The sequence below is a fragment of the Pistacia vera genome, unplaced genomic scaffold, assembly GCF_008641045.1.
Source record: "Pistacia vera cultivar Batoury unplaced genomic scaffold, PisVer_v2 Contig137, whole genome shotgun sequence".
Taxonomy (NCBI): domain Eukaryota; kingdom Viridiplantae; phylum Streptophyta; class Magnoliopsida; order Sapindales; family Anacardiaceae; genus Pistacia; species Pistacia vera.
The window spans coordinates 458,213-485,922 of NW_022195434.1; the positions used below are offsets into that span (position 1 = coordinate 458,213).

The following is a 27,710-nucleotide window of genomic DNA, read 5'->3' on the forward strand; positions in this document are numbered from 1 at the left end:
TAAAACTTAAATTTTGTTTCTTCTTATTTGCCTTTTCTTCTTGCTTCCCTTTTCTTCTTGATTACCAAAAAGTGTTCACATTCTAACAGTTTTGTTATACTGTCCTTGTGGTTTTGTTTCTAAGCTTCAACCCAAAACCATTAAGCCAAGATTGAAACACCCTGCCTAATTGTCCTCACTATCGCTAAGCTGCAAACACTTGAAACACCTCGGCCCACTGTCCAATTGTCCTCATGATTTTGTTGTACTGTCCTCATGGTTAGTTCTTAGGCTTCAACCCGAAACAAGTCTAATCAAGACATTTTTGCTAAGCTTGAAACATGCTGATGGGAATGCAAAATGTCATATTTACCCCCCTTAATGTTTAGTCTTTTATACGTATTTGTTGCCTAAATGTACTCATTATTATTCTATTTTGATTTAGGATGTCAATGGAGGCGTTAATTGCAAAACGGAACTAATTAAGGGAATTCAGACAGTTTCGACGTTGTTTCGTAATCTGGGCATAACTCTCTCATGAAAACTCCGATTGAGATGATTCAAAATGCTGTAGAACGCTAAGAAATATATCTACAACTTTCATGTTNACCAGTATGTCATCCACATAAATAAGGACATACAAAACCTGAGAGTTATCCTTGTAGATGAACAAACTTGAGTCAGAAATCGAGTTCACAAAATTTCATCCAGCAGGGCTTGCTTAAGTTTGTCAAACCAGGCCCTTGGAGCTTGTTTAAGACCATAAAGATCCTTTTTAAGCTTGCAGACATGAAAGGGATACTGAAAACTCTCAAAACCTTTAGGTTGTTTCATAAAAATTGTTTCACTTAGAATGCCATTAAGGAAGGCATTATTGATATAAATTTGCTGTATATCCCATCCTTTTGAGACAGCAAGAGAAAAAATGATACGGATAGCTGAGGGTTTGATAACAGGGTTGAAGGTTTCAAAGTAATCCAATCCTGGAGTTTGTTGGAAACCTTTGGCTACTAATCTAGCCTTATATTTTTGCAAACTCCCATCAGCAAGAAACTTGGTTCTAAAGACCCATTTGTTGCCAACAATATTCATATATGATGTTTTAGGAACTAATACCCAAGTATCGTTGGCCATTAAAGCATTAAACTCTTCCTGCATTGCCTTATTCCAGTCAGGATGAGCTAGTGCTTCTGTTACTATGTTTGGTTCTGAATGAACATGTGGTTTTGAAATGATAAAGGCAATGGTATTTTGAGATGGTGGCTGAAGAGCATTACTATTTTAGGTAGCTGTAGGTTCAGTGTAATCAGTGTTTTGGGAGACTGTAGTGGTATGTTGAGATGGTGGCTGAAGAGCATTACTGTTTTGGGCAGCTGTAGGTTCAGTGTAATCAGTGTTTTAGGAGGCTATGTTTGGTTCTGAATGAACAGGTGGTGAAGAAGCAGGTTTTGAAATGATAAAGGCAGTGGTATGTTGAGATGGTGGCTGAAGAGTATTACTGTTTTGGGAGGCTGTAGGTTCAGTGTCATCAGTGTTTTGGGAGGCTGTAGGTTTAGGATTAATAAATTGAGGAAAAATTGAAGTACTAAGGGCTTGTTGGGAGGCTGTCTTGGCTCTAGTTTGCATGGGATGTGTATTGGTGGAAGAGATATGCAGTGGATGTTTTTCAGTAGGAAACTATGATGAGTGCAAGTCAATAACAAGTGGACAGCTAGATGCAAGTGGACAGCTAGATGAACTCATTTGTGTTTGACCTTTGTATGTCAAAGGAGAAAAAGAGGTGAGATCAACAACTAAAGGACAATTTAACAGAGTTGAAGAGGATGTAGTGGGCATGCATAATGATGTGCTAGGATTAGAATGATGTAAGGATGTATTGGAACAAGGAGATGAAGTAGTTGAAGGATGAAGTAAAAGAGAAGAAGATGACTTACCAGCTACTAAAGAAGGATTTGGTGGAGGGCAGTACTCTGCAGGAGCAACTTGTGGCCTGTTATCAGTTACTGATGGAATTGAAACAAAAGGAAAATTGGAGACTAAAGGATTAAGACCTGAAGAACTGGAAGATGCTAAAGAATTTTGAGGATTTTGAGAAGTGGAAGGCTTGGACACATAAGAACCGAAACCAAAAGCAAATGGAAAATTTGTTTCATTAAATTGAACACTAGGTGTAATAAAAATTCTACCATCAGAATTGAGACATTTATAACCCTTGTGAACAAGACTATATCCCACAAAAACACACTTGGAGGAGTGAAAACTAAACTTGTGTTTTTGAAAATCTCTCAAGTATGGAAAACAAGCACACCCAAAGACTTTAAGAGTTGAGTAAAGAGGCTCATGACAAAACAAAGTTTGATATGGAGAGATAAAATTCAGAACTGATGTAGGTAGTCTATTTATGAGAAAAACAGCAGACTCAAAGGCTAACCACCAAAAATGTAAAGGCATAAATGCATGTGCAAGAAGTGTAAGGCCAGTTTCAGCAATATGTCTATGTTTTCTTTCACTCCTACCATTTTGTTGGTGAACATAAGCACAAGAGTGCCTAAAAAGTATGCCAGCATTGGTTAGGTAAGGAATTAAACCCTTGTATTCAGCTCCCTGATCAGATTGTAAACATTTCATCTTATAATTGAATTGTCTTTCAACCAAATGATGGAACTTAATAAAAACAGAGTGAACTTCAGCCTTAGTTCTTAAAGGAAACATCCATGTAAATCTACTATAATCATCAATGAAGTGTATGTAGTATTTAAAGCCTTCTAAGGAAGTGACAGGAGCTGGACCCCAAATATCACTATGAACTATTTCAAGTGGTTGAGTGGCTCTATTATGGGAAATAGGAAAAGAATTTCTGTGTATTTTGCCCATTTTGCAAGCATCACAAAAACCTAATGAAGAGTAGAAATTAGCCTTGGTTGAGGTTTTAAGTAACTTAACCAAAATTTTGTGTAAGATTTCTGCATGGGGATGACCAAGTCTATTGTGCCAAAGTATTAAAGAATTATCCTTAGTATTGGTCTCTTGAGAAGTTGAAGGTGTGTGAGATATTAAGTCATGGATATGATCAGTGGGTTGTGAACTCTGGAAAACTGAACCAGAACTAAGTGACTGTGTGCTTTGAGAAACTAAACCAGAATTAGATGACTGTATGGCTGAATGAGCAGAATGCAAATGATGTCTGTCAATAGAATGCAAATGAATATTGTCAGCATTAGAATCAGCAGATGTAGAACAAGAGTTAGCAAAAACATTTCTTTTATTCATATCAAAGAAATTCTTCTTACAAGTATCAGAATCAACAACCATGGCATTAGAGTTGATAGACTTCAATAGAGAAGAATTACATGGATTCTGTTCAGATACATTGGACTGAAAATCAACAGTGCCTAAGTTGACAGACTTATTACCAACAGCAGTGACTGGCAACTCAATTTTATTGTTCTTACAAGCCTCTAAATTGACAGACTTATCACCTAAGGAAGTAACAAACGATTTGGGAGCTAAGGAAACAGAAGACTTAAGCTGAGAATGAGCAAACTTAGGACTAAGTGATTGACTAGCTGGAACATGCAACTGATATAGGCCTGCTTTAAGTCCTCCCTGCAGAAGCACTGCCCTGGTAGCCTTGTCCTTAACAGTGCAACAGTTAGAGTCAAATTCAACAACAACACTATTATCTTGAGTAAGTTTAGAGATACTAAGAAGATTTTTGGTTATCCTAGGCACACATAAAACATTTTTCAAGAAAATGCATTTAGATTGAAGAGAACTAGGTAAAAGAGAGAAACCAACATGAGATATATTTAAGGACTCACCACTGCCTACTTGCAATTGATCACTCCCATCATAGCTCCTACTGATAGCAAGCTGGTTAAGATCTGAGGTAACATGGTCAGTAGCACCTGAATCCATGTACCAGGCTGGATCAGGTGGAGTTGTTAAGTTAATGGTCATGGGTGTGAGAGTGGAGGTCTAAGGAAAAAGAGATGAATGTGCAATGTAGTAGGCTTGGTTTGGTGAGTTAAATTGTTGGCTGGGAACAGTGAGTGCTGGCTGTTGTTGGGGAAAATGTGGTGAGTTTTGTAGGTTGGACTGTGAGGACTGAGTAATCTGTGAAGAAGGATGCGTGTGTTGAAGAAAATTTGGTGAATTCATTCCATAGGAGGTAGTTGTTGGATGAGATGGTTGAAAGTTATTGGAAGGTTTGTTATGGTACTGGGAAAAAGCAAGATCAGAACCAAATTGGTGATTGGATGAACTAAGTTGGTGAGGTGGAACTCCATTGTAAGTTGAGTTGTAACGGTGGTAGCACTGTACTGCAGTATGACCTATTTTGCTACAAACTTGACAGACTGGTTTGCCTCTATTGTTTGCTCAACCTTTGCCTCTGTTCATTGTGTTAAAGCCAGGTGGTCGATAAGTAGAAAAAGAACCATACTGACCAAATAAGTTTACCTATTCAGGAGGAGTATAATAGGGAAGTGGTGAGGTTTGTGGTAAAGGTGTTGGTAACTGATTTGTGTGTGACGATGAGATAGGGAAACTAGACGATATTGTCCCTGTGGTGACAGATAAGGACTTATTAGTGGAGGTGTTTAGTGAGGCAACATGTGCTGAACTTAGTGGAAAATCAGGGGAGTTGAACTTCTCTAGTCTCATCTCATACTTCTGTAATAGGTACTGAGCTTCCTGTAGAGTGACTGAGTCAAATTTTGACTCAATTCTGGAAGTCAGATTAACAACAGCAGCATCAAACTCCGGACCTAAACCATCTAATACATGTTGAAGCAATTCATCATTTGTGATTATGTGACCACTGGCCGACAAGCTCTCAGCAAAACTTCTCATTTTCTTAATGTAATCACTAACACTAAGATTTCCTTTTTGTGTATTTTGAATCAAGTTCTTCAAGTGTAGAGCCCTAGCTTTAGATTCAGTTAAGAATTCATGTTCTAATGCAAACCAAATCTCAGTCGCAGATTTACATTTAGAAACATTACTGAATATACACTCTGAAATTGAAGCTAAAAGCCATGTAACAAGGAACTTATCTGTTTTCTTCCAAGCAATGTACGCTGGATTGATCTTCTCTCTGGCTAGGGTTTCCATCGAACTTTTCACACTCAAATTAGATGAGGACTCTTCATCGGAGACAATCAGAGCTTCAGGACAAGGATCAAGACCGGTCAAGTGTTCCTCAAGTTCGTGAGCTCCTACATCAGATAATACTTGAGATCGCCAAAATTGATAGTTGTCTCTGTAGTTATCCCTTGTCAATTTCGGACTAATCACTTGAAGACTTGATGAGAAAGCAGAAGAGTGGAAACTAGTGGAATTGCTAATCAATTTCTCCATGTTGTTAGATGATTGGAATTTTCCAGGAATCTCAGCCATAGACGTTTGTCTTAGGCTCTGATACCATGAAAGTTTCAAAGAAAGAAGAAAGAAAGAGTAAAGAGAACTTTGAAGAAAACTGCAGATCTGATAAAATTGAAATTAATTCGCGTACAGGTGTTTAGCTTCTCTTTTATATTAAGAGAAAGAGAGCTGCTTTGACCTTGCAGTAAAGTAAAAGAGTAAAGTTAAGAGTGCAACATGCTGCAATTACACAAATGACCTTTTACTAACACAAACCAATTTCCAAAATGGAACAGCCCACGGTTTTGACAATTTGAAGGGGTTTGTGTTTTTTGTTCTTTTGCAGTTGGATATTCTATCATCCCTTGTCTTATATATATGAATACATTATAACGTATTCATCTAAAAGATAAAGAGGTTTACATTTATGTCAGTGGCATGAAAGATACAGTTAATAAAGAAGAACATGAAGACAGATGAGTTGAAAAAGAGAGGAGGTGTCTTGATACGTCGGATAAGTAGCGATTTATATATATAGTGACTACATAATCCATATAATGCATGGAATTTGCTAGTTGCTCTCAACACTCGACGTAGATGTTGGACCAAACCTATTATCTCAATTTAGCATTTTAATTATGTCATTGCTCATAATATTAAAAAAAAAAATCCACAAAATGCATCCAATCAGTATGTAATCTTTTGTATGGAGGACTATATATATAACTTTTTTCGACCCAAATAATGGCTTAAATAACACTTTTCTATCCACAGACTTTTAGAATATTATTTTACTATCTAAATTTATATTCAGACGACAAAAAGCGAGTAAACTCAATCCAGACTGTTGTGGTTTTTGAAGAGAGGAAGGCGATGAGTCTTTTAGTAGTAGAAGGCTAGATTTTGGTAGTTATGATTAATCGGAATTTTAATTGGGAGAGACAGCTGCACAAACCCTAATCACTTAATTGCCAGTGATTGGGGGGATCAATGGGAGTAAGGTGTGAGAGGTTTTAGTGAGTGATGATTGGGAAAGAGAATGGTGGTAGTGAGAGGTCGCAACGATATCGAAATCAGAAAGGAAATATAAATTTGAATAATAAAATGATATTTTAAAAGTCGGTAGGTGGAAAAGTATCATTAAGTCATTGTTTGGGTAGGAAAAAGTCGTTTACTATATATATATATATATATATATATATATAATGGAAAGAATATAACATAGTGGTCTATTGTTGGGGGTGAGATTAGCTAATATTATATGTAAAGTGTTAGAGACATATCATATATAATATCTGGGGACTTGGGATAAGGACCTAAGCAATTAATTTGACATTATATAAACAATTGCGCATAGGGTCAAAGCAAAATCTCTAGTTCACGCCTTAGATTCGAGCTGTTGTCGTTTCTATTCCATCATCTTCCACCCAAAACCTCAAGCTTTGGAAGTTATATAAAAGTGCTTCCAAATAGCTACTTTGACCCTGTACTGTAGTTAAAATTCAACGTTACATGGATGATGGGATAGGATTCTTTTCTTTTACAAACATTATCCTGAATTGATTTCTCTTTAAAGTTGACATATTTTACTCCTATTGCCATGTTTTGCTCTCACTTTTGATGGTAGACCCTCTTAACTCTATCGACACAATAGATTGGACCAATCAGAGGGACACTTCACGACAGTTGTTTTTTTTTATTAATAATTTGAAAAACTTTTTAATTTTCTTTAAATAGAAGTCCCATTGCCAAATTTAATTATATAATGATAATAATCCAAGCTCAGGATTTTTTTTTTAAGGTATCGAGACTCATGTTAAAGACTGTCTAATCCTCAGGGTAACGGAATACCCTACAAGATCATACTTGTTTTTTGACATCCTTTACAACAGGATCATAATATAATTTGCATACACTTAATTTTAAAGGTAAAAGACCACAAATATCGGTGATTGATTGCTTCTCCAATCATGAGTTTGGACCAAGTTATCTCTTTATCCTGTTGGTGTTTGTATCAATCTCTTGATTATTCAAACCATATTTAAAAATTGAAATCTAAAACAGTAATATCCCATTATAATTGTGTGCAATCCACACAAAAACTCTTTATTTGATTAAATAGATGTTTAATCAATAACTCATCCATATTTTCAATAATTATTTAAATTGTACCTAACTTAACGCTTTAAGGATGGTAAATGGTAATGAGTGTAGTAGTCCAACACATGAGGAGTTATGTAATCTTAGAATAAATAGATGTTTAATCAATAACTCATAAATATTTTCTGAATAATTTTTTATAATTGTACCAACTTAACGCTTTAAGGATGGGAATTGTAATGAGTGTAGTAGTCCAACACATGAGAAGTTATGTAATCTTAGAATTATCTTATGTCATATACATTGACCTTAACATTTTTAACTAACTTTGAAAGGACACTTGGCTGGTACCAACTACTTCTGGGTGGCCGAATGATCGATGGAACTCTTAGATGTATTACTTAAAAGAGCTCTTATTCGATCGATAATTCCAAGGTCTGGGAGATTAGTTAAGGTGCGCGCAGTTGACCTAAATACCCTGGTCATGCTAACCCTAGTCATGGGAAAAAAAAAAAAAAAAAATTAGCCATCCCTACTTGATAAAAGGGGACCGTTCTGAATTTTTGAATTGTTAAGAAACTTTACGCAAGTATAAATATCCTCATCAGAACTACAAGATATATAATTACCAACCATGAACAATATCAATATCTTTCTATTCGCTCTTTTTCTTCTTCCTCATTACCTCTTGTGAAGAAAAAAACGTAAGTCTTTTGCAGTCTCTTTTTTTTTTTTTTTTTTTTTGCTTGTTTTTAGCCAAGAAGTGTTTGATTATTGTGTATATGAAATATACTATATGGTTAATTTGAATGATGACAGGTCACATAGTTCAGTTTCGTGGACACAATGGAGAAAAAGCATTGCATGGATAGAAGACACCCACCATTCATATTGCTCTCTGTGAAAAACAATGAGGAAGAAGCTAAGGCTTTCGTCTTTACAGTTACCAAACAGCATCAATGGCTTGGCCGCAGTGCTCAATTCAGATGAAGCCTCCAAACTTTCAGGTAAGTTGGAATCAAATTAATCTCTTAATTTGTTTACTTTCTCTTTGTTGTGACACCACAGCAAACAATGAAGTATATGTTATTTGACAGAATTGGAGAAGTTGTATCAGTGTATAAAAGCGAACCAGATGTACACTACAGACAACAAGATCATGGGAATTTGTAGGCTTAAACGAGGGTGGAGAAGGATTAAAAGAGGGAGAAGAAGGAGAAAGGGAAGACATGACTACCAGATGGGAGAAGGCCTCTTATCAAAGCCAAATAACGGACAAGAAGTAATAGTTGCGTCTTGGATAGTGGTAAAACTATAAACTAATTTGAAATCAAGCTGAATGTTTGCATATGTTCTGTTTTACATGCGACTTTCTCTTATTCTTTGCAATTTTCTAGAAAAAATTTGCTCCGATTTCTGTATTTTATGAAGTTTTTTTAAGAAATATGATTACACGTGAAAGTTAGTTTGTTTATTATTATTATAATTAGGTATATGGCCAGAATCAGAGAGCTTAATGACGAAGGAAGTGGGACCTGTTCCAAAATCATGGACGGGAATCTGCCAAACTGGGGTTGCTTTTGACTCTTCTCACTGCAATGGGTGAGTGTTCCAATTTCTTTTTCCTTGTCTTCTTTTATTTTATTTACTTTACTGCAATAAAAAGGAGGTATGTGTGAATGTATTGAGGAGGATGAAACCTATTATTCAGAAGGATCTTCAGATTAAAGATATCAATGGAACAAGAAACAAGTTATTTATGTCTTTATTTATCGTCAGTTTTTTATTTAAAATGTGCTGACAAAGGAAGTGCCATTGATAGATAAAGAAAGTATACTCTTGTTGAAGGGACCATTACTTATGGAATCAATATGTTCTCATTTCATTGGTAAACGTGTTAACCATATAGTCTAAAAGTGAATAGGGAAGATAATTTGACCCTTAAATCCGAGAAAACCATATCTAATCGGAAGGTTTGGTAATGGTTTGAGATGAGTTTGGTATACCCCAAATGGTTGGTCTGTAGTTAAGAAAGTTTGTTTATTTAATTGACTTCCTGGATTTGAATCTTGTATCACCTACTATATTTGTAGCTTACCTTGGAACACTAGACTTGTAAAGTATTTAATTGTCTATGGAAACTAATAGAGGTACATGCAAACTGGCTCGAAACCCTGATCATAAAAAAAATAAAAATAAATAAATAATGGTGATGAGTTTGTTACAAACCCATAGAGTTTGGTACAAACCCATAATAATGGGTTTAGAGTTTAGATAATAATTGGAAAAAGTATGATATTTTGGGGTCTACATATACACTAAACCTTAATCTTGTCATCCGAACCCTAGTGCATAACAACTTTTTGACTAAATTCCCTTTGCTAAAGTTTTTGGAATCTTTACCTCTCAACCGAGAAAAAGAAATTGCAATATCTACTGAATTTACATGTGATGGGTTTGGGATTGGGAATGGGAATGTTAATCAAAGTGCTAGTTTTTAATGAAGTCTACAAAGGAGGCATACAAAGATAACCTCATCCTTCACCTTCATCATTTCTCTTTCTCTCTCTTTCTCTCTCTTTCTCTTTTTTCGTTTTTTTTGTTTTTTGTTTCACTTTGTATACTTTTTTGTAGGCTTCTTTGTAAGGATTGACTTTTTCAATATTAATTAAGCCATAAACTTTAGATTGTCGACTTGACCATCAGGTCCTTTTTGTTGGCCATTTCCAAAGCGCAAAGTGGGTATTTTCAGTGACAGCATGGATCTTTTTGGATTCTTATAATAATTTTGTATAAAAAAAAGACGACTTTATCAGTATTATACAAAGTATCTGACCATCCATTATATTATTCTTGGCTTTTTTCACCTATTGTAATTGTCTATTACTGGATGCCCCCATCCCCTGCATTTGTTGTGTTAAATCACTCTGTCCCTGATGTCTCTTTCCTTTTTCAAATTGCTGCAATTGCAATAAACGAGGAAATGGTGAATTAAAATTAAGAATTTAATCAATTCTATTGTAATTTCACATTACTCTTTATTTTTACGTTTTTACAGCAAGATCATTGGAGCTAGGTATACTTGAAAGGTTATGAGCATGCATTGGGGGGCGCCTTAATGACACATTGGACTACCGTTCGCCACGTGACATGGACGCCATGGCACCCACACGGCATCAACGGTGGCTGGCCGCCGTGTCGCTAACGTTTCTGTTTTCGGGCTTGCACGTGGCACTGCCTCCGGGGGCGCCCCGTTGGCCCGCCTAGCCATATACAAAGCCTGTGGGCTATCCCTCAGGAAGAGAAGGTGGTTGGCAACACGTCTTACAGAGATATGTTGGCGGGCATAGACGATGCCATTAGAGATGGAGTTGATGTGATGAGTATCTCATTGGGTCCTCAAGACCTCTCGCTTTTGCTGAAGATGCTATAGCTAATGGTGCATTACATGCGGCCAAACAGAACATTGTGTCGCTTGTGCAGCTGGAAATTCAGGTCCTGCCCCGGCTACATTGTCCAACTATTATCCGTGGATGATCACAGTTGGTGCTAGCTCCTTGGACCGTGATCTTGGGCCTCTCGTGTTAGGAAATGGCTTGACATCGTGGTGATTAGCCAATGTTTTCTATTGACTAAGTTTGATTCTTATGCTTTCATATATGCTTTTCTTAACTTGAATATATGTCATTTAATTTTAGGGAGAAACAACTCCTTACGGGCTTGAGAAGAAACATCCATTAGTATACGCACCAAGTGTGGTTGTTCCTGAGTTGCCAAGAATGAATCAGCTAATCTTTCCTTTCCTTGTATTTTTTGTATGATTCTTTAATCAATACACATTGATTCTGATAAAAATATGTTTGATTGTGTGTCCAGGCAATGCCTCCCGGGTTCTCTTGATCCTAAAAAGGTAAAAGGAAAAGTGGTTTTGTGCATGAGAGTGCTTGGAATGAGAGTTGGAAAGGGGAGAGAAGTGAAGAGGGCTGGAGTGCAGGTTATATATTAGGAAACACTGCAGCTTCTGGAGATGAACTGCCCTTTGATTTTCATGTCCTTCCAGGAACTGCAGTGTCCTCCAATGATGCCAATAAAATTATTCAATACATCAAAGCTACCAAGAATCCAACAGCGATTATCAATCGTGGAAAAACAGTGTTCAACTCTCAGCCTGCCCAATCCATGGCTTCTTTCACTAGTAGGGGTCCTAATCCATTGATCCTAATCTTCTCAAGGTAATAAAAGTTGGGACATTGAATTTGTTTTAAGTTGATGTATCTCTTTACTCTGTTAATTTTCAGTTTCTCTGTGCAGCCTGACATCACGGCTCCAGGATTGATATATTGGCAGCATGGAGCGAGGGAGATTCAGTTACAAAATTATCTTTCGATAAGCGATTTGTTAAGTATAATTTTGATTCAGGAACTTCTATGGCTACCCCTCATGTGGCTGCTGTTGCTGCACTTCTCAAAGCTGTGCATCCCGAATGGAGCAGTGCCGCTGTAAGATCTGCCATCATGACCACTGGTAAATTTACACACTTTATCACATTAATAGATTTCTCATGTGAACCAAACTATGTTTAACTCTAAAATGGCCAATTAATGTTGCAGCCGAATTGAGAAAAACCGAGGGCAAGCCATAACAGATCAACTGGGCAAATTCGCAATCCTTTTATGTTCGGATCAGGCCATTTTCGTCCTAAAAAAGCAGTAGACCCTGGTCTTGTATACGATGCTTCACACGAAGACTACCTTCTGTACCTTTGCAGCATCGGAACAGATAAACCAGAACCAAAATTCAAGTGTCCACAAAATCCACCCTCACCAGTCAACCTCAATTATCCATCACTTGCTATTCCTAAACTCAATGGCACTGTGATTGTTAAAGGACAGTCACTAATGTTGGTGGTAATGGCAAGAGTGTCTACTTCTTTAGTTCAAAACCACCGTTGGGAATCTCTGTTAAGGCCACTTCGAGTGTGCTGTTCTTCAACCATGTCGGCCAGAAAAAGAGCTTTACTATTAAAGTGAAGCAGAGGTGGAATGGCGAGAAAGATCTCAAAAATGAGTATGGCTTGGGTGGTACTCGTGGAATGATGGACTCCACAATGTTAGAAGTCCCATGGCTATAGCTTTAGCATAAAGTAGCTTTTTTTTTAATTGTTTACCGTAATTGTCCAAATTAGAGAAACAGAGGAGATATGTGCCCTTCAAAGTAAAATTCTGACATCTTTATGTAATTTTTGGGGCTTTCATACAAAATGTTCTCAACTTTTTTTTTAAAATTAAATATAGAACAAAATCAATATACAAAGATACAAAACATACCCCAAGCAAAGACCAAAAGTCTCAAGCAAACATGAAAAAATCCACAAAAGCCACAAACTGCACAAAAGAGCACGCAAGCTTCACAAAAAAAAAAAAAAAAAAAAAAAAAAAAAAAAAAAGGTAGTCAACCAAGTGCCATCACATAAACCAATCTAATATCTATGTGAGAGCTGCAATGTTAATGGAAAACACAACCCCTAAAATACATTCTCGAGATATAAAGAACCACCTAGGATACACTAGTAATGGTATAAACATATCTTAAATATAACTTTATTTTGTGTGATTACATTAGTCCTCAGAAATTTCTTTACATATTCCCTTTACTAGGGAAGAAAAAGTTGAAACTTCTTGTGAAAGAGGCTGCTACTCTCAGGTTTACAGACAAGGAATCCCTAAGACCAGATAATATTCTTACAGAAAAAGTCATGGGTATTAAAGAGATTTCAAGTTAAATTTCAAACAGTAGCAACAGCTAGGTTTCCAAATTTTCCCTGTCAAATCCGAAGAAAAGATGTAGGAAAAGAAAGCCCCTAGTGCTTCAGTTGTCGAATCATTATAATCCCATACACTCTTCTCACTTTCACTCTTTCCCCTTTAAAGTGTATGTACTTCCATCTACACTGGTTTTTCAAGAACCAACTTCCGTTTCTCTCTTCACCTAGTTTTTGAAAGGCAAGAGCAACCCTCTGGACAGTATCTTTATCTGGTTTTACACCCAGCTCCTCCATGTCGCAATACCTGCATGTACCAAGAAAGTATACTTCATACCATAGATGTGATTTCTTGTGTACCAAAGCAAAAGCCCAAAAGTTGTAATAAGAACTAGGAACAGGAGAATTAATTTCATTTAAGAAGCATGGGATGCAATTGCCACCATTTAATTACATCTATAATCTTATCTTGCATGTCATGATGATCATATAAGTGTGCATTGGACACTTCTACAGAAGTGTGTTTTTCTGGCTTAAATTTTTAGCAGCTCTGCCCATTGTAAAATTATTTCAATCAAGGTTTAGAAGAAACAGGCTTGGACCGCATCTTTTCTTATCCTGCATTTCTTTAACTATTACATATACATTTTTTAAGAACTAGAAGCAGTTCTTTATCTGGTCATGGACTGGAAGATTCAGATTTCCTTTATAGTTGTCTAATACTCGAGAGGTGTACCTTTATGTTGGACACTGATTTTGTGGAGTTAGTTAAACATGATCTGAAAGAGATGCACTGGTTTCATTGTGTTTAGTTAGACTAAATTCGAAAGAAGTCCAAAGCCACAGGTGTGAACATGCAAGAAACAAGACGAAAACAGTTGAAGAGAAGAAAATTCTTATTAACGAACCTGATAAAACTTTACGAGAGTAAAGCTCTTTTGTACGATTTAGGAAGAAGACTAAAACTCCAAAACGGTGGAGTTTTGACAAACATATACTTAACAAAAAATAAGACCAAAACGGTGAGTTTTGGTTATCAAACAATTGACTAAGTCAGTCAATTAAGGTTTAGCCTTTAGCCTTTTGACTCACAACAGGAACGTGCCCAGAACAATAGATGATTGATTATAAACCTGAAAATCTAAACAGTTGTATTTTACTTTGTGATTCAGGATGAAGATGTCTATACATTTTTGAGCCAGAGCTCCTTTCGAATCGCCTCCTTTACAAGACTCAAGGTGGCTGATCATTTCGGGACATCAGTTCCACGTTACCAACGGGTGAAGTGAGTCCAGGGTTCATTTTAAGAAGCAACGGTCCTTGTCTTCATAGAAAGAAAGTCACGAATTACTTGGGCGGTGGTATTTGGCGGCTACCAAGCATGATAGAAGATAGTGAATGAAGGTTCTTCGGTACTTGACCTCAAGGGTGACAATTACTTCTCTTGTGCCGTTTCAAGGAAGCGATCGCATGCAAGATATTTGCTTGGATCATCTAGTGACGTCGTCTTACTTTTAAAGGAGCTCGCAGAGTGTTTACTAACTAGGTGAATGCAGAAGATTTGAGCACCGTAGTGATTGTGTAGCAGTTGCAAGATTGTTCGCAAACAACATACTAAATTTTTGTTCCCAGTCCACTATTTTACACACACCAATCTGTTCTCCAAAATAAGCTGTGAGCCTCTCTTTTTGGATGTGTTTCAAGCATTGGCATCAATTGTAAGTATTGCGTATTACATTCATATTTGGAGGGGAAAAGAAAATAAGAAAAAGATTATTTCATTTTACTAACTGTTGCAAATTGGTGTTTTCTCTTCCTTTTTGCCAAATTGGGTTTCAAGCTAGGTCTATGTGTACAAAATATGTAGTTGTCCTATAATTGACATATTATTCATGTTCATTTAATGAATTGGTTTTTATCTTTACTCTCCTCGATTATTTTGACTCACATCATATTAAGAGTTCGTTTGATCTTGCTGCATCTCGATTGGATTAAAGAAAGAATTGATAGACAGAGTTAATGATATGATTTGAAGAGTTTTAAGCTCGTGAAGACCAAAGACTCGGAGAAGATAAGTGATTCCCTTAATGCGTGGGATGGGATGATTAGTGACTATTGACCATCTATAACTTAATGGAAAATAATTTTAGAGCAAACGGCATATTTCCACCAGATGTTTAACGAAATTCTAAGTTAATACCTTTGATTGTATTTATTCTAGATTCTCACTCTTACGTAACATCGTTTTTTTTACTTTAACATATTCCTAACTTGTCACTATAACACAACACATGTTAGCACGCTAAAGTGCATTGACACTTTTTTTTGGCAGAAGACAAGCTTATATTAACAAAAAAAATGGCTCTATTATTAGCGTTCAAACTGACGCTTTTTGACTTTTTTCGGCCAATTCTGAAGTTTAAAATCATTTTCAAGATCACCGTTAAACTCCCCATAATTTCCTCTACAAAATTCATACCTTCACTTGCCGACCCTATTCACTGTTTTCAATGATGTTCATTTAAGGTTATGAATCTAAAATAAATGCAACCAATGATATCAACTTAGGATTTTACTAAACCTTGAGTGAGAATATGCCGTTTGCTCTTATTTTTATCTATAACCTCAATTATCCATCTCTGGCAATTGCTAAGCTTAATGGCACTGCCGTGGTTAACAGGACAGTCACTCTTGTCGATGTGTACATATTTAATGCAAAACCAAAACCACCAAAAGGAGTGTTTGGTTACCGCATCTCCGAGTGTTTTGAGCTTCAACCATGTTGGCGACAAATTGAGCTTCACCATTACAGTAAGAGCAGAAGGTGGAATGGCAAGCGAGTATCTCAAAACTCTGTATGGCTTTGGGTCGTACAGTTGGATGAATGTGATTTACACACTGTTACAAGTCCCATGGCCATAGCTATTGCATAATTTTTGTTTTGTTTTTCATTATTTTCAGTAATTATGCAGATTTCAGAAGCATATAGAAAAAATATATATATATGGAACCTATTTATAGTTTGGTCTTAATTTGCTCAAGCTCATTAAAGGAACATAAATGACTTCCAAGTCAAAATTCCATCTCTATATAAATTCTGTATAACTTTTCCGGAATTTGTTACTTGTAAGATAAATATACCCTTTTATCTCTTTTATTATCCCTTTAGAACGTTATAAAAATAAATATAAAAGATTTTTTTTTTAAATAACTATTTTATATTAACCATAACGGGGTGACCTGATAGTAAAAGAGCAAGAGGAGGATCTAACATAGTTTTCCGAATTCAAGTCCACATGGCCATATATATATATATATATATGACTAGGGGTGTTTGGGTTAGTTCGTGCGCACCTTAACTAATCCCCCAAGATCTTAGAATTANTTTCAGGTAAGTTGGAATCAAATTAATCTCTTAATTTGTTTTACTTTCTCTTTGTTGTGACACTCACAGCAAACAATTGATATGTATATGATTATTTGACAGAATTGGAAGAAGTTGTATCAGTGTATAAAAGCGAACCAGGATTGTACACATTACAGACAACAAGATCATGGGAATTTGTAGGCTTAAACGAGGGTGGAGAAGGATTAAAAGAGGGAGAAGAAGGAGGAAGAGGAAGACATGACTACCAGATGGGAGAAGGCCTCTTATCAAAAGCCAAATACGGACAAGAAGTAATAGTTGCGTCTTGGATAGTGGTAAAAACTATAAACTAATTTGAAATCAAGCTGAATTTGTTTGCATATGTTCTGTTTTACATGCGACTTTCTCTTATCTTCTTTGCAATTTTCTAGAAAAAATTTGCTCCGATTTCTGTATTTTATGAAGTTTTTTTAAGAAATATGATTACACGTGAAAGTTAGTTTGTTTATTATTATTATAATTAGGTATATGGCCAGAATCAGAGAGCTTTAATGACGAAGGAATGGGACCTGTTCCAAAATCATGGACGGGAATCTGCCAAACTGGGGTTGCTTTTGACTCTTCTCACTGCAATGGGTGAGTGTTCCAATTTCTTTTTCCTTTGTCTTCTTTTATTTTATTTACTTTACTGCAATAAATAAAGGATCTGCATGTGAATATGTGAGGAGGGATGAAACCTATTATTTCAGAAGGATCTTCAGATTAAAGATATCAATGGAACAAGAAACAAGTTATTTTATGTCTTTATTTATCGTCAGTTTTTTATTTAAAATGTGCTGACAAAGGAAGTGCCATTGATAGAATAAAGAAAGTGATATCTCCCTTGCTTTTGAAGGGACCATTACTTATGGAATCAAATATGTTCTCATTTCATTGGTAAACGTGTTAACCATATAGTCTAAAAGTGAATAGGGAAGATAATTTGACCCTTAAATCCGAGAATACCAATATCTAATCGGAAGGTTTGGTAATGGTTTGAGATGAGTTTGGTATACCCCAAATGGTTGGTCTGGTAGTTAAGAAAGTTTGTTTATTTAATTGACTTCCTGGATTTGAATCTTGTAGTCACCTACTATATTTGTAGCTTACCTTGGAACACTAGACTTGTAAAGTATTTAATTGTCTATGGAAACTAATAGAGGTACATGCAAACTGGCTCGAAACCCTGATCATAAAAAAAATAAAAATAAATAAATAATGGTGATGAGTTTGTTACAAACCCATAGAGTTTGGTACAAACCCATAATAATGGGTTTAGAGTTTAGATAATAATTAGGAAAAAGTATGATATTTTGGGGTCTACATATACACTAAACCTTAATCATTGTCATCCCTGAACCCTAGTGCAATTAACAACTTTTTGACTAAATTCCTTTGCTAAAGTTTTTGGAATCTTTACCTCTCAACCGAGAAAAAGAAATTGCAATATCTACTGAATTTACATGTGATGGGTTTGGGAATTGGAAATAGGCCGCAGCCCATGTTAATCAAGTGCTAGTTTTATATGAAGTTACAAAGGAGGCATACAAAGATAACCTCCACCTTCACCTTCATCATTTCTCTTTCTCGTCTCTTTTCTTCTCCTCTTTCTCTTTTTTCGTTGTTTTTTTTTTGTTTTTTTGCATTTGTATACTTTTTTGTAGGTTCTTTTAAGGATTGACTTTTTCAATATTAATTAAGCCATAAACTTTAGATTGTCGACTTGACCATCAGGTCCTTTTTGTGGCCATTTCCAAGCGCCAAAGTGGGTATTTTCAGTGACAGCATGGATCTTGTTAGATTCTTATAATAATTTTGTATATAAAAAGACGACTTTATCAGTATTATACAAAGAGTAGCTGACCATCCATTATTATTATTCTTGCTTCTTTTTCCCTATTGTAATTGTCTCTTACTTGGATGCCCCCATCCCCTGCATTTGTTGTGGTAATCACTCTGTCCTGTATGTCTCTTTCCTTTTTCAATTATTGCTGCAATTGCAATAACAGGAAATGGTGAAATTAAATAAGAATTAATCAATTCTATTGTAATTTCACATTAACTCTTATTTTTACGTTTTTACAGCAAGATCATTGGAGCTAGGTCCTACTTGAAAGGTTATGAGCATGCATTGGGGGGGCGCCTTAATGACACATTGGACTACCGTTCGCCAGCGTGACAGTGGACGGCATGGCACCCACACAGGCATCAACGGTGGCTGGCCGCCGTGTCGCTAACGTTTCTGTTTTCGGGCTTGCACGTGGCCACTGCCTCCGGGGGCGCCCCGTTGGCCGCCTAGCCATATACAAGCCTGTTGGCTATCCTCAGCGAAGAGAAAGGTGGTTGGCACACTTCTTACAGAAGAATATGTTGGCGGGCATAGACGATGCCATTAGAGATGGAGTTGATGTGATGAGTATCTCAATTGGGTCCTCAAGACCTCTCGCTTTTGCTGAAGATGCTATAGCTAATGGTGCATTACATGCGGCCAAACAGAACATTGTGGTCGCTTGTGCACTGGAAATTCAGGTCCTGCCCCGGCTACATGTCCAACTATTATCCGTGATGATCACAGTTGGTGCTAGCTCCTTGGACCGTGATATCTTGAGGCCTCTCGTGTTAGGAAATGGCTTGACAATCGTGGTGATTAGCAATGTTTTCTATTGACTAAGTTTGATTCTTATGCTTTCATATCATGCTTTTCTTAACTTGATATATGCATTTTTTTAGGGAGAAACAACTCCTTACGGGTTGAGAAGAAACATCATTAGTATACGCACCAGATGTGGTTGTTCCTAGAGTTGCCAAGATGAATCGCGTAATCTTTCCTTTCCTGTATTGTTTGTAGATCTTTCAATACCATTGATGTCTGATAAAATATGTTTGATTGTGGTCCAGGCAATGCCTCCCGGGTTCTCTGATCCAAAAGGTAAAAGGAAAAGTGGTTTTGTGCATGAGAGTGCTTGAATGAGAGTTGGAAAGGGGAGAGAAGTGAAGAGGGCTGGAGGTGCAGTGTTATTAATAGGAAACACTGCAGCTTCTGGAGATGAACTCCCTTTGATTTTCATGTCCTTCCAGGAACTGCAGTGTCCTCCATGATGCCAATAAAATTATTCAATAATAAGCTACAGAATCCAACAGCGATTATCAATCGTGGAAAAACAGTGTTCAACTCTCAGCCTGCCCAATCCATGGCTTCTTTCACTAGTTAGGGGTCCTAATCCAATGATCCTAACTTCTCAAGGTAATAAAAGTTGGACATTGAATTGTGTTTTAAGTTGATGTACTCTTTATCTGTTAATTTTCGTTTCTCTGTGACGAATCCTCCACGGCTCCGGATTGAATATATGGCAGCATGGAGCGAGGGAGATTCAGTTACAAAATTATCTTTCGATAACGATTTGTTCAAGTATAATTTTGATTCAGGAACTTCTATGCTTACCCACTCATGTGCTGCTGTTTGCTGGCATTCTCAAACTGTCATTCCCGAATGGAGCAGTGCCGCTGTAAGATCTGCCATCATGACCACGGTAATTTACACACTTATCACATTAATAGATTTCTCATGTGAACCAAACTATGTTTAACTCTAAAATGGCCAATTAATGTTCGCGAATGATAGAAACAACGAGGGCAAGCCATAACAGATCAACTGGGCAAATTCGCAACTCCTTTTATGTTGATCAGGCCATTTTCGTCCTAAAAAGCAGTAGACACCCTGGTCTTGTATACGATGCTTACACGAAACTACCTTCTGTACCTTTGCAGCTCGGAACAGATAAACCAGAACCAAATTCAGTGTCCACAAAATCACCATCACCATCAACCTCATTATCCATCATTGCTATTCCCTAAACTCAATGGCACTGTGATTTACAAGGACAGTCATAATGTTGGTGGTAATGGCAGAGTGTCTCACTTCTTTAGTTCAAAACCACCGTTGGGAATCTCTGTTAAGGCCACTTCGAGTGTGCTGTTCTTCAACCATTCGGCCAGAAAAAGAGCTTTACTTTAAAGTGAAGCAGAGTGGAATGGCGAGAAAGTATCTCAAAAATGAGTATGCTTTGGGGGTACTCGGGAATGATGGTACTCACAATGTAGAAGTCCCATGGCTATAGCTTTAGCATAAAGTAGCTTTTTTTTTAAATTGTTTACCGTAATTGTCCAAATTAGAGAAAACAAGGAAGTATGGTGCCCTTTCAAAGTAAAATTCTGACATCTTATGTAATTTTTGGGGCTTTCATAACAAAATGTTCTCAACTTTTTTTTTAAAATTAAATATATGGAACAAATCATACTACAAAGATACAAAAACATACCCCAAGCAAAAGACCAAAAGTCTAACAAACATGAAAAAATCACAAAAGCCACAAACTGAACAAAAGAGCACAGCAAGCTTCTCACAAACAAAAAAAAAAAAAAAAAAAAAAAAAAAAAAGAAGGTAGTCAACCAAGTACCATCACATATAACCAATCCAATATCTCTATGAGAGCTGCAATGTTAATGGAAAACACAACCCCTAAAATACATTCTCGAGATATAAAGGACCCTAGGATACACTAGTAATTGGTATAAGTCATATCTTAAATATAACTTTATTTCGTTGTGATTACATTACTCCTCCGAAATTTCTTTACATATTCCCTTTACCAGGGCAGAAAAAGTTGAAACTTCTTGTGAAAGAGGCTGCTACTCTTCAGGTTTACAGACAAGGAATCTCCTGAGACCAGATAATATTTCTTACAGAGAAAGTCGTGGGTATTAAAGAGATTTCAAGTTAAATTTCAAACAGTAGCAACAGCTAGGTTTCCAAAATTTGCCCTGTCAAATCCGAAGAAAAGATGGTAGGAAATAGAAAGCCCCTAGTGCTTCAATTTGTCGAATCATTGTAATCCCATACATCTCTTCTCACTTTCACTCTTTCCCCTTTAAAGTGTATGTACTTCCATCTACAGTGGTATTTTTCAAGAACCAACTTCCGTTTCTCTTCTTCACCTAGTTTTTGAAAGGCAAGAGCAACCCTCTGGACAGTATCTTCATCTGGTTTTACACCCAGCTCCTCCATGTCTGCAAATACCTGCATGTACCAAGAAAGTATACTTCATACCATAGATGTGATTTCTTGTGTACCAAAGCAAAAGCCCAAAAATTTGTAATGAGAACCTAGGAACAGGAGAATTAATTTCATTTAAAGAAGTGTGGGATGCAATTGCACCCATTTTAATTACATCTATAATCTTATCTTGCATGTCATGATGATCATATAAAGTGTGGATTGGACACTTTCTACAGAAGGTGTGTTTTTCTTAGCTTAAATTTTTAGCAGCTCTGCCCATTGTAAATATTATTTAAGAAAATTTAGCTGGCCGGTCATCCCAAGTTTGGATTTAAGAAAATGGCCATGAAACTGTTTATAAATTTTTTTTAATTTAGAGAAGATGACGTGGCATAGTTAGGATTAATTAAACACGTAAAATGGGTTAAAATGAAAAGATTAAAACATATGTGGGCCGAATAGAAATAATGAAAGTTTTTAAAAATTGAAATTTCGCAAAACAAGCCCCACAAACTATTCACCTCGCTTAATCGAAATTCATCAGTTCAAAAAGCGATTTGTTGAANTTAATAAAGGTAGTTACTAGAGTTCTTATCTGACCCTTAATTTCAAGATCCTGAGAGATTAGTAAAAATATGCACGAACTAACCCGAACACCCATAATCATAAAAATATATATATATATTTCATATTTTTACACATAAAATCCACCTCAATTCAACCTACAATACGATATACAATCTCCATAAAGTTCAAATGCATGCGAAACAAAGTTATGTTTTGATAATATTAGAGTTTAAAATTAAAAATCATACATTTTTTTTATTAATAACAAATTAGAGCTTAAAATATAATTTAACAATCATAACTAGTAAAAGATATTCTTTTTTTATTTTTTTATTTTTTTATTTTTTTTTATTTTTTGTTTGAAATGGTAACCGGCCAATGTTAAACAATCCAAAGAAATAAAAAAAAAAGATGAAGTTAGGGTTTCATTGGTACTGCACAATGCAATCGAATATAAAAGAATGATTTAACCTAAATACAAAGAAACTATACATAAGCTAAACAAAGGAAACTGAAAAGACAGAGAAATAATGAAAATACTATTCTACCCTTAATAAACAATAAAACAAAATAACCTTATATTTCTTAACAGCCAACTCTTTGGTATAACTTAAATTCAAGACCGGATTCCACAAATGGGTGGTTGATATTGTAATTTTAATAACCAGGAACAAAAAGAAGTTACGTAACAATACTACAATAGGAAACCTACTTATAATTTTTCTAAAAGAAATCAATGGATCACAGTGGGAAATTGTTTCAGTTTTGTTTTTTTTTTTTGGCATTTCGGTATGCAAAATTTGCTTTAATCTCAAATATAAATACGCCATGATCATTACAAGTTAATTCACCCTTACGATTACAACCATGGGGAGTGTCTTTGCATATCTTCTGTGTCTTCTCCCTCTGTTAGTCTTATGTGCTGATCAAAAACAGGTTAATTTCACTCACATTACTATTGCATCTCTTTAGTTCATTTTGAGAAAAAGAATTTTAATGAATGTTAATTCATATGAATAATAAATATGATTTGAATCAATCACAGGTCTATATAGTGCGCATTCGTGAACAAAAATCATTGCATGAGATAGAGGACACCCACCACTCATATTTGCTCTCTGTGAAAAACGACGAGGGAGAAGCTAAGGCTTCTCGTCTTTACAGTTACAAATACAGCTTCAATGGCTTCGCGGCAGAGCTCACCCCTGACGAGGCTTCCAAGCTTTCTGGTAAACAAAACCAGACCATCATCTTTCTCAAAGCTCTTAGTTTGAACTCATATATAACAAGTATGTTTAATTATATTGGACAGAAATTGAAGGAGTGGCATCAGTGTATAAAAGCGACCCACAGAAGTACAAGTTGCTGACTACAAGATCATGGGAATTCGTAGGCTTACCCGATGATGGTGTTGATCCAATCCCAAATAAGAAAAACATCTTAAACAACAAACGATGATGCCAAGATATCATGTGGGGTCGTGGATACGGTACGTAAAAAGCTAATATCAACATATATTTCAAAGAAAGTCTATAATATTAAGGTGTTATTATTTTATTTTATTTTTATTGTAAGTAAATAGTATCATAAGAAGAGAGAAAGAATGTACAGCGGAGTCATAAAAAAATCGACATCCTACCTAGGACATATCCTAAGTTAAGAACAAAATATAAACCTAAAAGACTGAGAACCTAAACTCCTCTTATTTATCTATCTAAATACGTTAAGGATATGAGACAAGAGGAGAAGAGTAGCAAAGAACACAAATACAAGACATCCTATCACATAACATACCCAGGGATAAGATCAAAAAAAAAAAAAAAAAAAAAAAGACCGAAGTTCGTGGCATGTTGGTGTATTACAAAGTTATTACTAACGTACAATTACAAAGACAGTGCATGCATATCAAACACATAATTTAAAGATATAAAAGAGAAAAAATTCAAAATGACATAATTCATAAAGGTTGTAATTTCCAATAATATCCTGAATTTTTCATATTAAAACAAACATTATCGTCTTTGTTTTCATATGATATTCCTCATTTGACTCGGATCCCTGCTTAGTTTTCTCGGAAACTTGATAATGTTGATTTTTTATTAGGTATATGGCCAGAATCAAAGAGTTTTAGTGACCAAGACATGAAACCCGCTTCACCAATATTCGGGGAGAGTCTGTCAAGCTGGCATTTACTATGACAGATTCCATTGTAGTAAGTAAGTGATTTTTCTACTTTCCATGATAATCTGTAATTATATACCTTTTATTTCTATGAGATCTTGTATAACTGTTACACAGTGATTACATTTCAATGAATTAGCTTAAATCCGTCATGATTATAATTAATCTTGAATTACTCTATTAACGTTTTATAGCAAGATCGTTGGAGCAAGGTACTACTTGAAAGGTTATGAGAAACACTACGGGCGCCTCAACGAGACGTTGGAATCCCGTTCGCCACGTGACATGATTGGCCAGGCACTCACACAGCGTCCACGGTGGCCGGCCGCCAAGTTGTGAAGCTTCTCTAATGGGGTTAGCAGGTGGCGCAGCCACCGGCGGGGCGTCATTGGCCCGCCTAGCCATCTATAAGTATGTTGGTTAGTCCCTAACAGAGAGAATTCCGGGAGAATGCTGTTTTGAGGAAGATATACTGCAGCCATAGATGCCATTGGTGATAAAGTGAGTGCTGAGTATCTCCTTGGCCTTGGGAGTTCACAACCTCTTCCTATAGAGAAAGATCCTATAGCAATTGGAGCTTTAATGGCGGTGAAAAACAATTTTGGTCGCATGTGCAGCTGGAAATGCAGGTCAGCCTGGGAAACGTGTCAATTACCACGTGGTTATAACAGTTGCTGCTAGCTCCATCGATCGTGATTTTCTTCGGCTGTTATTCTGGCAAATGGCGTCGCAGTTATAGTAAAGATTTAAATTATTTTAACTTGTTGCGATTGCTTGATTCTTGTTCATGGTTGTGTTTGTTTTAATTATTCTTTTCTTTTGGAACGAATTATTAGGGACGAACGGCCACTCCTAATTACGAGCTTGATGATCAAAATAGAACACTAGTATATGCAGCAGATGTGGTTGTTCCCGGAGTTGACAAGATTTAGCAGCGTAATTTTTACACCTATTTTATTAGTTCAAATTAAATTTTGTCAACACTATGTAATACAATTGTTTATTAATAAATATTGCAGAAATTGCCTCCCTGGTTCTCTTGCACCTGAGAAAGTAAAGGAAATATAGTGGTGTGCATGGTAGGGACTATAGAATCGGAATTGCGCAGGGGATGGAAGTGAAGAGAGCGGGAGGTGTAGGTTAATTTTAGGAAACCTTCCAGTAATGGGAGATAGAGCAGTATACGACACTCATGTTCTTCCACAACTGAAGTCTCCTCCTCCGATGTGCTTAAAATTATTCAATACATCAAGTCTACCAAGAATCCACAGGCAGTTTTATTCAATAAAACAGGACAATGTTATACGGGTAGCACCCAACGTGACTTCCTTCTCTAGCAGAGGACTAATCCTTTGATCCTAATATTCAAGGTAATATAACTTCGGAAACTGGCTTTGCTTATATCTATTTTACACTGTTAAGATTCACTCTTTGTTTCAATATATCTCTCATTTTATTTTTTCTTTTACAGACTGACATCACGGCTCCAGGATTGAATATATTGGCAGCGTGGAGCGAGGGGACATCAGTTTCAGGAGATGTATTTGATAACCGTAATGTCACTTATAATTTACAATCAGGAACTTCTATGGCTGCCCCTCATATTGCTGCTTCAGCCACACTTATTAAAGCTTTGCATCCTGATTGGAGTAGTGCCGCCATAAGATCCGCCATTATGACCACAGGTAAACTTTAAGAGAAAACAGCTTAATTATACGAAAATAGTCATTTCGCGGATGTTTTACATTAAAATGATACATCTTATCTTGCAGCCTCAACGATAAACAACCAAGGCTCGTCAATAACTGATGAACATGGCAATCTTGCCAGTCCTTTTATGATGGGATGCGGGCAGTTCCGTCCTGTAGAGGCAGCAGACCCTGGTCTTATATACGACGCCTCATATGATGACTACCTTCATTACATTTGCAACCTCGGCGGATCCACTGAAGCAATTGATCCATCATATAAGTGTCCACAAGAACCATTGTTCAACCTCAATTATCCATCACTTGCTATTCGTGGTCTTACAGGCACTGCAGTTGTTAACAGGAGAGTTACTCATGTTGGCAGTGTTGCCAACACTGTGTACAACTTCATTGCGAAACCACCAAAGGGAATCACTGTAGATGCCACTCCAAATGTTTTGCAATTTCAGCAAGTTGGCCAGATTTTAAGCTTCACCCTTACAATAAGAGCGGTAGCTGGAAGCGAGTATCTGAAATCTTACTATGGCTTTGGCTCGTACTCTTGGACTAGTGGTAATCTAAGTGTTGTAAGTCCCATGGCAATATCTTTAAAATAATTTTTCTTACAGAAGCATAGAGACGTATGAAACCTTTAAAGGTTGGAATAATTTTAAGTAGAGGTATGGGTAAATGTATTCTTCTTTCGTATATTTGAAAAATAAATAATAGTATAATTATAAATTTTTATACAAACTAATATATTATAGTATTTAGTAGATTATTTAAAACTATATATATATATAATGAGTAATGACATTTATAATTAAATTATAAGTATACAACACACAAATCAAACATCAAAACTAGTCGAAATAGTTCTAAAAGTTCTAAACATAATATATATATATATATATATAGCAACCCACTTTCCTGACCTTCTAGGTAAATCATGGGTTGAGGCTATAGACAATCCTCGTCTTATCATTGGACTGCCTATTAACAAACTTCTTGGCGAAAAGTTTCAGTTAAGAGTTCTTTTTCCTTGAAATGGTGTATGGTGATAACAATAAGCAAATGTGTTGATAAGATTGTACTTGATTCATTAGCTGTAAGCTGTTCACAACAATTTCGCGATTGGAATATATAATGCATATTGACACTATAATAAATTTTCCCAAAACTGATATTTTTCTTGCTGAGTAATGGTTATTTTCAACAGCTGGGCACTATGAGGAATATTTACAAGTCTTCGTTCTGGTTTTCAGCATTCTTTGTTTAGGCATTAATTATATATTACCTTTATTTGCATGACATTATACTATAGATGTTAATAGCCAGAAAAGTATCTGTCTCCAAAACAGTAGAATCTGTATAGCATTTTGGTGTATGGCTGGCTATAATATGTAGCGATAGAGTAAACCAATTTCCAAAATGGAACAGCCCACGGTTTTGACAATTTGAAGGGGTTTGTTTTTTTGTTCTTTTGCCGTTAGATATTCTATCATCCCTTGTCTTATATATATATGTATACATTATAACGTATGCATCTAAAAGAATAAAGAGGTTTACATTTATGTCAATGGCATGAAAGATACAGCTAATAAAGA

General features: G+C 36.1%; 1 protein-coding gene and 1 pseudogene across 1 annotated transcript; both read left to right on the forward strand.

Moving 5' to 3' along the window:
• The first annotated feature begins 8,255 nt into the window (after nucleotides 1-8,255).
• LOC116122742 lies at nucleotides 8,256-12,609 on the forward strand (annotated as a pseudogene).
• A 10,492-nt stretch (nucleotides 12,610-23,101) lies between these two features.
• Nucleotides 23,102-26,720, forward strand: LOC116122743 (subtilisin-like protease SBT5.6). Its single transcript, XM_031408554.1, has 6 exons — nucleotides 23,102-23,170; nucleotides 23,280-23,463; nucleotides 24,894-25,044; nucleotides 25,435-25,468; nucleotides 25,887-26,100; nucleotides 26,188-26,720. The coding sequence occupies exons 1-6, from the start codon at nucleotides 23,102-23,104 to the stop codon at nucleotides 26,718-26,720; spliced, it is 1,185 nt and encodes a 394-aa protein (XP_031264414.1).
• The last annotated feature ends 990 nt before the right edge of the window (nucleotides 26,721-27,710 follow it).

Coding starts and splice junctions, on each gene's coding strand:
- LOC116122743 (XM_031408554.1), top strand. CDS start 23,102: ATGGGGAGTGTCTTTGCATATCTTCTGTGTCTTCTCCCTCTGTTAGTC. Junction 25,045..25,434: donor ATGTGCAGCTGGAAATGCAG/GTCAGCCTGGGA, acceptor TAAATATTGCAG/AAATTGCCTCCCTGGTTCTC. Junction 25,469..25,886: donor GTTCTCTTGCACCTGAGAAA/GTAAAGGAAATA, acceptor TTTCTTTTACAG/ACTGACATCACGGCTCCAGG.